This window comes from Salmo trutta, chromosome 12 (assembly GCF_901001165.1).
Source record: "Salmo trutta chromosome 12, fSalTru1.1, whole genome shotgun sequence".
Lineage (NCBI taxonomy): Eukaryota > Metazoa > Chordata > Actinopteri > Salmoniformes > Salmonidae > Salmo > Salmo trutta.
In genome coordinates this window covers 31,368,843-31,379,177 of record NC_042968.1, presented here as the reverse complement: position 1 = coordinate 31,379,177, position 10,335 = coordinate 31,368,843, and the positions used below count along the sequence as shown (strand labels likewise).

General features: G+C 45.2%; 2 protein-coding genes across 3 annotated transcripts in view; both read right to left on the bottom strand.

Annotated features, from left to right (window-relative positions):
* Positions 1-2,912: 2,912 nt before the first annotated feature.
* On the bottom strand, positions 2,913-8,687 carry LOC115203341 (anti-apoptotic protein NR13). Of its 2 annotated transcripts, none has more exons than XM_029767958.1 (3): positions 8,548-8,687; positions 6,717-7,187; positions 2,913-4,390 (listed from the first exon to the last, which is right to left on the bottom strand). In XM_029767958.1, the coding sequence occupies exons 1-3, from the start codon at positions 8,590-8,592 to the stop codon at positions 4,268-4,270; spliced, it is 639 nt and encodes a 212-aa protein (XP_029623818.1). In that variant the 5' UTR covers positions 8,593-8,687; the 3' UTR covers positions 2,913-4,267. The 2 variants fall into 2 exon arrangements, with proteins under 2 accessions (XP_029623818.1, XP_029623817.1); XM_029767957.1 differs by lacking the exon at positions 8,548-8,687 and adding an exon at positions 8,358-8,491.
* Positions 8,631-10,335, bottom strand: part of LOC115203340 (guanine nucleotide-binding protein subunit beta-5b) — a 24,097-nt gene continuing 22,392 nt past the window's right edge. Inside the window, exon 13 of the mRNA XM_029767956.1 lies at positions 8,631-9,272. Within this exon, the coding sequence (XP_029623816.1) occupies positions 9,261-9,272 (12 nt within the window). The 3' untranslated portion in view covers positions 8,631-9,260. The remainder of the gene's footprint in view (positions 9,273-10,335) is intronic.

Sequence of the window (10,335 nt, the reverse complement as noted above, 5' to 3'; positions counted from 1 at the left end):
AGTTTAGAGATACCAACACAGCATGACTAGCATCAGTCCCCAGCCCAGACTTCAGCCGGTCAGTGATCATTCTGCTGCTACTGGGTGTGTAAGGTCAGTGATCATTCTACTGGGTGTCTAAGGTCAGTGATCATTCTACTGGGTGTCTAAGGTCAGTGATCATTCTGCTGCTACTGGGTGTCTGAGGTCAGTGATCATTCTACTGGGTGTCTGAGGTCAGTGATCATTCTACTGGGTATCTAAGGTCAGTGATCATTCTACTGGGTGTCTAAGGTCAGTGATCATTCTGCTGGGTGTCTGAGGTCAGTGATCATTCTACTGGGTATCTAAGGTCAGTGATCATTCTACTGGGTGTATAAGGTCAGTGATCATTCTACTGGGTGTCTAAGGTCAGTGATCATTCTACTGGGTGTCTAAGGTCAGTGATCATTCTACTGGGTGTCTAAGGTCAGTGATCATTCTGCTGCTACTGGGTGTCTAAGGTCAGTGATCATTTTACTGGGTGTCTAAGGTCAGTGATCATTCTACTGGGTGTCTAAGGTCAGTGATCATTCTGCTGCTACTGGGTGTCTGAGGTCAGTGATCATTCTACTGGGTGTCTGAGGTCAGTGATCATTCTACTGGGTATCTAAGGTCAGTGATCATTCTACTGGGTGTCTGAGGTCAGTGATCATTCTACTGGGTGTCTGAGGTCAGTGATCATTCTACTGGGTGTCTGAGGTCAGTGATCATTCTACTGGGTGTCTAAGGTCAGTGATCATTCTACTGGGTGTCTAAGGTCAGGGATCATTCTGCTGGGTGTCTAAGGTCAGTGATCATTCTACTGGGTGTCTAAGGTCAGTGATCATTTTGCTGCTACTGGGTGTCTAAGGTCAGTGATCATTCTGCTGCTACTGGGTGTCTAAGGTCAGTGATCATTCTACTGGGTGTCTAAGGTCAGTGATCATTCTACTGGGTGTATAAGGTCAGTGATCATTCTGCTGCTACTGGGTGTCTAAGGTCAGTGATCATTCTACTGGGTGTCTAAGGCCATTGAGGTCGGAGAGTTTAACATGTTTCTCAAACCCCCAGACTTCTGTCTGACTCCCTGCCTCTCCCTTCCTCGCACTCCCTCCATCCTGGTCTCTCACCAATTCCCCCTCCACCCTTCTGTCTCTACCTTTGCTTGTTTTTGAGACCCAGTCCCGAGAGTCCCATCTGGAAGCCAGTAAGGATGTCCCCCTTCATCAGTAATCTCTATAATCCATCATCTAAACAGACAGTGTCAATAGGACTAGTGATAATAACTGGGCATTAATATGTCAGCCAGTTCCCCATGATGAACCACAGCAGTGACGGGCTGCTGTTAGTGTACTGGGAGAAAACATGTCAACAGGATATAACAGTCACACATTGACATCAGCTCAGCTCTCAGCCATGTGTGAGTATGTTATATGTGTTCTATGGTAGGAAATCAGCTCAGCTCTCAGCCATGTGTGAGTATGTTATATGTGTTCTATGGTAGGAAATCAGGTCAGTCTCAGCCATGTGTGAGTTTGTTATATGTGTTCTATGGTAGGAAATCAGGTCAGTCTCAGCCATGTGTATGTTATATGTGTTCTATGGTAGGAAATCAGCTCAGCTCTCAGCCATGTGTGAGTATGTTATGTGTTGTACGGTAGGAAATCAGCTCAGCTCTCAGCCATGTGTGAGTATGTTATATGTGTTCTGTGGTAGGAAATCAGCTCAGCTCTCAGCCATGTGTGAGTATGTTGTGTGTTCTATGGTAGGAAATCAGCTCAGCTCGCAGCCATGTGTGAGTATGTTGTATGTGTTCTGTGGTAGGAAATCAGCTCAGCTCTCAGCCATGTGTGAGTATGTTGTGTGTTCTATGGTAGGAAATCAGGTCAGTCTCAGTGTTGCATGTTCTGAAAGTCTGAGAGGCCGAGGGCAATACAGACCCTTTGATGGTTCAGATATACAACGGCTGGTCTCACGCTTACCTCCATCACTCACTCCGGATCCCCTCCTCCATCCCAGAGATTATTGGTGACATTAAACAGTCACTCTGGGGCAGAGAGACATTGTATGGGAAACAGGGTCAAACTCATTTGCAAGGTTTGCTTGGCTGCTTGGGGTGAGTGCCAGCTAGTCAGAGAGTAAGGCTTGTGTGTACAGTGTGGGTCAGCAGACAGGGCTGATTGGAGAAAAAGTAGCAGATAATACTGCTCTTCCCATGGCTCAGGGGTGTGTGAGAAGTGTGTATATCAGATGGAAAGCCAAAACCGTTAAAAGCCGGCATAACAGAAACTAGTAGCTATCATCAAGATGAGATCAGATAGTGACAGACTTGAATAACAGTCTCAGTCACTATCTCATCTTGATAGCTAGTAGTTTGTGCCATTTCAGAGTCTGACTATCTGATCTCATCTTGATAGCTAGTAGTTTGTGCCATTTCAGAGTCGATCTGATCTCATCTTGATGGGGCAGTCCTCATGATACACTTCTCAGAATCAGAATAAAAGTGCTGACTTGTAACAAGATGCAGCTTCTCAGAAGACTTGCTGTGGCTGTGTAGAGAATAGCAGTAGCCACAGCTTTGTATGTGACGGTGACCAAAGTGCCATTAGTTGTGTCTAAAATAGCAGTAGCTGCAGTTGTGTAACAGGATACAAGTCAGCGCTTTTATTCTGAGAAGAGTATCGGAGAGACAAGATGTGGAGCATGAGGTCTGCAAGTCTATGGGGGAGATGAGTGGAGGCTGATTAACACACACACACACACAACACTTAAGTGACAGTAACAAGAACTCAGAAAGGAGTTCTGAAGCCATAGTGGTGTGTCAAAGTGAAACCAAAGGGACGGCTGGACTATCAGTGTCTTCACCATCCTGCAGTCTCACACTCATGTTTAACAAAAGACAGTACTGTAACTCCATGACTGAAACTTTTTATTTAGAAAAAGACAAATAAATAAGTAATGCACTATAGGGAACAGGGTGCATTTGGGATGCAGACCATGTCTAGTCAATTGGTCTAAGGCAGACATGCGTCATATCATCTCACTGTAGCACCAGTGTCTGTAAAGCCCTGAAACATACCATCTCAGACACAGAGATACCTACACAGACCAAGGATATTTAACTGCAGGCCTGGAGGACATTTTCTCAGAGACAGGCTGTATGTACTCTGGCCAATCAATCAATTAGCAGGTAGAATCAGGCAGTAATGTGGACCTCCGGGCCTGGAGTAGAAGAACCCTGTTTTTATAAACCAGAAATGGATGTCTAACATGACGAGACAGAGAGAGAAAAAAAAAGGTAAAAACTACAAATAAACAATGAAATCTGCCAAGTGGCAATGCAAAGATGGCCACTTAACATTTTTATTTCATATAAATATAATATATTAATGCATGTTTATTACACTAAAAAATATTCTTGCCACACACACACGTAGAAAGGCAAGAGGGACATTAATAAAAACAAGTCAGGACACTAAGCAGTGGACAAAATGATGGGGTTTGTCCCAAATGCCACCCCATTCCTATATAGGTCAGGGATATTGAAATGTGGACCTACAAGCCAGTTCCACGGTTGATTTTCATTCCTCCCCTCTTACCAGGGACGGCTTTAGACCTGACACCAGTTGGGTGCAATTAATGATCAGGTAGAAGAGGAGAGCAGGACTACTTCAGAACGGCAGGCTTGGGATTGAAGAGCCCTGATGTAGGGATGAAGTCACCATTTGAGAAGCAGCCAGACACCTAAACGGTCATCTTTGTAGCTGCACAGTCAAACAGACTGCAACCAACCATAGTCCAGTTGTGTTCAACACTGTGCGCTCGCTTTGACAAAATACTATATTTTAATAACATAACAGCGGAAAGATATGAAAACGAATAATATTCACATATTCCATCATTTCAGAAGGCCTTTAGTTTGTGGTAAATCTCCAGGTATGACTGAATAACAGAGCTGGTAATAGTTGAAGGTATTACTGCAGGCTGAAAGATGTGGAAACATTCAGTTGATGAATGAAACTAAACCATGTAATGGAATCCTGCTTCAGTGTGACACATGGGTGTAATTCACCAGGGGGTTAAGGGGGACATGTCCCATCCACTATTCAAAAAAGATATTTTGGCCCCAAGTTAGTCTCTCCCCCCACCCCTCATTTTCAAGAGTGTTTTGCCCCTGTTGTGACACAATTTAACCCATTAAAAAGACCTACCACACTGCCATCACTTTGAAATGAGACTGATGATGCAGCAGGGCTTGTGCTGTGTGTTAGCGGACCAGGAGGAAGGTTAACCCTGCGATGCCCACGCCAGCAGCAGCAAACAGGGCAGTCTTCATGGACGAGTCCTGGTTCACCTCTCTTGCTGTGTGGAAGAACTTACAGAAGCCCTCCTAGAAGAGAGAGGATTAGGATTAGATCCATATATTTTATTGAACACTTATTCAGGTCACAATGGTGTATCAAAGGACCAGGCTAGAGATCAAAATAAGGAAGTCAAGAAACTTAGTTCAATACTGCTCAAAAAGCCCCATTTCCTCTGGTGTTTTCAGACCGAGAGACAGCTGCCTGCGGACAGTCCCTGCTATAACAGACCTGTGTCGTGATCAGTAAGGCCCATTTCAAAATGTGGTTGTGTTCATCAGTCTATTTGTTGTTCTGATCCAGACCCAGGTGGTTGTGTTCATCAGTCTATTTGTTGTTCTGATCCAGACCCAGGTGGTTGTGTTCATCAGTCTATTTGTTGTTCTGATCCAGACCCAGGTGGTTGTGTTCATCAGTCTATTTGTTGTTCTGATCCAGACCCAGGTGGTTGTGTTCATCAGTCTATTTGTTGTTCTGATCCAGACCCAGGTGGTTGTGTTCATCAGTCTATTTGTTGTTCTGATCCAGACCCCCAGGTGGTTGTGTTCATCATCAGTCTATTTGTTGTTCTGATCCAGACCCCCAGGTGGTTGTGTTCATCATCAGTCTATTTGTTGTTCTGACCCAGACCCCCAGGTGGTTGTGTTCATCAGTCTATTTGTTGTTCTGACCCAGACGGTTGTGTTCATCAGTCTATTTGTTGTTCTGATCCAGACCCCCACGTGGTTGTGTTCATCAGTCTATTTGTTGTTCTGATCCAGACCCAGGTGGTTGTGTTCATCAGTCTATTTGTTGTTCTGATCCAGACTAGTATTTGAGTATTAACGATTGTTGTGCGCTTGGAGGTCACTAGACTGTTACGTTAGAGACAGTACATATGGCTGTTGGGACCAGCTGGCTAGGGGGGGGGGGGGGGGGGGGGGGGGGGGTTCATTCACAAAAGCAGTCAACAAATTGAGCTGCAGCTGTGTTGTTGCTACCCCAGCTCTTCAGTCCTATGTTGTTTTGGAGTACCCCAGTAACCCCACTACCCCTGATCCACTTTATATGACTATACTGGCTGTGTCTACCTTGTACAAACCCTCTTTAAAGTGACAGACAACCAGGGTTTATAGTCCAGACCACAGTAAAATCACTGTATTGACTGAAGAGTTATACATTTATAAATCTACTGTGACACATAACAGCCTACTGACATGTAACACATTACAAGTCAAACAGACATTTCTAATAAGCACTAAAAAGGCAAATTTAGGGCCAGTTTCCCAGACACATTAATAATTTTCAAATGGGAATTCTCCATTGAGCTTGCCCTTTAATCCAGAACTACATTGAAACTTTTACTGTAAAACTTTTACAGTAATTTAAGTCATTTAGTAGACGCTCTTATCCAGAGCGATTTACAGGAGCAGTATGGCTAAGTACCTTGCTCAAGGGGACATCAAGGAATACCTGGGATAGGATAAAGTAATCCTTCTACCCCCCCCCCCCCGAAAGATTTAGATGCACTATTGTAAAGTGGTTGTTCCACTGGATATCATAAGGTGAATGCACCAATTTGTAAGTCGCTCTGGATAAGAGCGTCTGCTAAATGACTTAAATGTAAATGTAATCAACAGATTTTTCACCTAGTCGGCTCTGGGATTCAAACCAGCGACCTTCCCGTTACTGGCCCAACGTTCTTAACCACTAGGCTACCTTCCACCCCTAGACTTAAAATCGGTGTCCGGAAACTGTCCCCCAATATTGTCACATTTCTTGTAGCATAAAAATCCTGCATGTTAAGCAGTCATTCCTGGGTTAGGCCTGAACACTGTTGGTAGCACACACACATTCCTGGGTTAGACCTGAACACTGTTGGTAGCACACACACACACATTCCTGGGTTAGACCTGAACACTGTTGGTAGCACACACACATTCCTGGGTTAGACCTGAACACTGTGTTGGTAGCACACACACATTCCTGGGTTAGACCTGAACACTGTTGGTAGCACACACACATTCCTGGGTTAGACCTGAACACTGTGTTGGTAGCACACACACATTCCTGGGTTAGACCTGAACACTGTTGGTAGCACACACACATTCCAGACATTCTTGGCTCATGCCACTAACTGACAAACACAGCAAGCAGCAGCCACATAGCAAGAAGCCACAAGGTGTCTGAATCACAGACATTATGACAATAGAAGGTGTCATTGTCCAACTGTTTCTCTTAGCTTGACAGAGGACTAGTGCTGCTGATATGAGCCCAGATTCCCATCTCTAATTCCCACCAGTTTAGTCAATTATCCTGTGGGTGCGTGCACGTGTCCATAAGCACGTGTGTGTGATGCTTACTGCTCAAACCTACCCAGCCTTTGTTCTCCAGCATCCAGTCACTCTTCTCCTCTCCTAGGTAGTCTGCTATGGTCCCCGCCAGCGCCCTGCAGCTCTCCTTCCCCCCCAGGCCCATGCCATTACCCAGCCCCTGGTCCTTGTCCTCTCCCTGTAGTTCTCTGACCAGCACACCAGTGAAGGTGAACAGAGAGACCACCCTCCCCCAGTTCATCTGTCCGTCTCCCACCAGCTCCTCCATCACCCTCCTCAGACAGGCGCAGGGGTCTGGCCCGCATTGGCACAGGAAGCTGTGTGCCAGGGCGTGGAAGCGGGCCCGGTGCTTGGCCTCCATGTCCCGGGCCTGGCGCCGCATGGCTGCAGCAGAGTCGCTAGGAGGAGGACCGGGCGGGGCTTTCCGGGACCCACTGGCAGGGATGATACTGCAGACAGACAGGTAGTCCTCTGCTATAGCCAGGGTTTCTTTCCACAGCCCGCATGACATGGTCTACAGGAAGACATTACATTTAAGTCATTTAGCAGACGCTCTTATCCAGAGCGACTTACAAATTGGTGCATTCACCTTATGATATCCAGTGGAACAACCACTTTACAATAGTGCATCTAAATCTTTTAAGATGGACATACAGTTCATGGATTATCTATAGCCTATATATCAGAAAGGGCCTCTGCTACACTGTTTCTTTCCACAGCCAGCACAACATGATAAATACACGAAACACTCAATACATTATCACATGCAGTTCATTTCTCACAGCCCACACTACAGGGGCTAGACTCTAGAGGAAACATGATCAATTTCTTGTTATGCCTAAAAAGGTAATACATAATACACCAGGCTTCTTTCCACAACCCACCCAACATGGTCTATTGGAAACAACCTCAATCTAATCCCAAAGCGGTGAAATCCTCTGTGCAATACCAAGAAGAGGCTTGTATAAAACGGAAAGCAAAGCTACGTTTCCCAATGAGCTGCATAGACCACATAGCAATATGATGCAAGCAACACGGTGACTTGAGGTTAACACCGATGTCTAGTCTTGGACCTGCTTCAACTAATCTGTACATAGAACGGCAAACAGTTGGCTATGTAACGAGCTAGTCAAGTCTAATTTAAGAGCCCTTGAAATCTGGATTGATTCGGGACGTGTCATGAAAGAAACAAGGTTTTAGCTAGAGCTAATACGTTAGCTAGCTACAGTACCGTATAAAGCAAACTGAATTGACATTTGTACTTGCTAGCTAGCTTGACTGTCAAATCGAAGGCAAGTCACACAATGATATATCGCAATCTAGCTAGCTAAATTAGCTATCCAGCTAACGTTAAGTGGTTGGATTGTTTTACATTTTCTTCTTTTACATTTCCAACATCAACATTGGAAAATAGATCACCAGTCATGGTTTGGATATGAATAAGCAGGGCTTCTCGCGAACGTCAGACATTTCTGGCTAGCAGCTGATAGCTAACTAGCGTAGTACTGATTGACACAAAGGACCAGAGAAACCAAGGCAGCGAACGACATCGGTGACTCAAACCACATCGATCCAGTCACTCAGTCTGTAAAACCGAAGCTTGACAAGCTTATTCATGAATAGTTCGAGTTGAGGAAAAATAAATCGCATATTCTAGGTAGGAAAACGTTAACAAAAAGCTCACCCTCCCAGCGATCAGACTGCTTTCTCCACGTACAGACGGAAGGAGGATCGCTGTCATCAACCGTATTTCCGCATCACCAGGCTCTCGCCAGACTTTATACTCTCACTAAGCAACGTCACAAAATGGCATTTCCCTGAATTGTATTGTCGTTCCGCTAGAAGAGAATCAGATGTAATGGAAATAACGTTACCTGTCTCCATATCATCATCCTCTTCGTCATTTCCACCATAACCATAGGATAAAACAAACTTTTAAGACACCATTAATCAATAATTTAAATAAAATGTATTTATTTCACAAGACTATGATTACAAATGAACAATACTTCAAACACCCTCTTTCTCCCTCTCTGGCTAGCCACAGTCTATGGTCTGGTTTTATATAACAGTAGTATTGCACTTTAGATCTGAGCAAGAGTTACACTCTGGGCGGACTAACTGACTGGTAAAACTGACTGGTAAACTACAGACTGTGAAGCAGGTTTAAAGGGGACTAAGAGCATACAAGCGGCAGTGAGTTAGCTTCTATACAGGAAGGTCAGTACTGCATGGCATTGGCTAGAACCTGCTATAGAGGAAAACTGTGCTCAACTAACTTTAGTAATACAATAGTAATAATACTTGTAATACTGCTAATAATAAAGCTTTAGGAACTCATTGACCTGATGAGCATTTGGTATAGTCCAACTTCAGTCAAATAAATAGTCTCTGTGAGTCAAACCTAGATAGTTTATTATTGTGTGTGTGTAACTGAATATAGTTTCTATAGGCAGACTCTTTCTGCGGCAGGGTGTGCTCCATGGGCACTCTGGGTCGACTGGTCACATGACTCTAGTCCTGACCCTTAACCTCTGACCCCTGACTTCCAGGGGTTCGTTCTCGCTCTGATGACATCACAGCAGCTCTAGGCCCAGATCTGTCCGAGAAAGAGCACAGAACATCAGTAAATCACATTCAATAGGACATTTAAACAACAACACTTGTCAAAAAGTATATTACAGTAACCCGGTCCAGACCCCAAAGAGCACGCAGCAGCATAGTGACAATGAAAAACTCCTGGAAGGAAGAAACCTTGATAGGAATAAGATTTTGGGGGAGATGGAGAATCCTCCTTTGTCAGACTGGTGTAGATTATGAGGCAGAGCAACTCGGAGAAGAAGTGGTCCTGTGTGGCTTAGTTGGTAGAGCGTGGCACTTGCAATGCCAGGGTTGTGGGTTTAATTCCCACGGGGAATCAGTATGGGGGGGGGGAGTATGAAAATGTATGCATCCACTAAGTCGCTCTGGATAAACGTGTCTGCTAAAATGATGTACGGTAAGTGAGCTCACCAGAAGGAAGACTATGGCTGTGTTACTATACTCCCACAGACATTAATGAAGAACAACTACTACAGTATCTCTCAGTGGTGGTTTCCATGTCCTATATTGTGGCTGTGCCTGTAGTGGAAAACAGAAGTATGTACTGTGGGGATAGTCTGACGCATGACTCTGCAGAACCAGGGTTTTCCACAAATAGGTACTCTCAGCCTCTCCCCCTCTCTCTAGCCCATGTTGTGTCACATCCGGCCGTGATTGGGAGTCCCATAGGGCGGCGCACAATTAGCCCAGCGTTGGCTGGGGTAGGCCGTCATTGTAAATAAGAATTTGTTCTTAACTGACTTGCCTAGTTAAATAAAACATTTGTAAAAATAAGGTCCGAAAAAGGATAAGGTCCATCCTTGTTTCATCTCCCTTCCGCCCCCCCTACCCCTGGTGTCTCACCCGTAGAGTGTTGTCCCTCCTTGTTTCATCTCCCTTCCGCCCCCCCTACCCCTGGTGTCTCACCCGTAGAGTGTTGTCCCTCCTTGTTTCATCTCCCTTCCGCCCCCCCTACCCCTGGTGTCTCACCCGTAGAGTGTTGTCCCTCCTTGTTTCATCTCCCTTCCGCCCCCCCTACCCCTGGTGTCTCACCCGTAGAGTGTTGTCCCTCCTTGTTTCAT

Bases quoted from the DNA above. Each gene is read 5' to 3' on its own strand.
- LOC115203341 (XM_029767957.1), bottom strand. From the start codon at position 8,414: ATGACAGCGATCCTCCTTCCGTCTGTACGTGGAGAAAGCAGTCTGATC. The intron at 7,188-8,357 runs GTGAGCTTTTTG...GTCTTCCTGTAG, and splicing joins GCAGTCTGATCGCTGGGAGG to ACCATGTCATGCGGGCTGTG. The intron at 4,391-6,716 runs GTAGGTTTGAGC...TCTCTCTTCTAG, and splicing joins TGCTGGAGAACAAAGGCTGG to GAGGGCTTCTGTAAGTTCTT.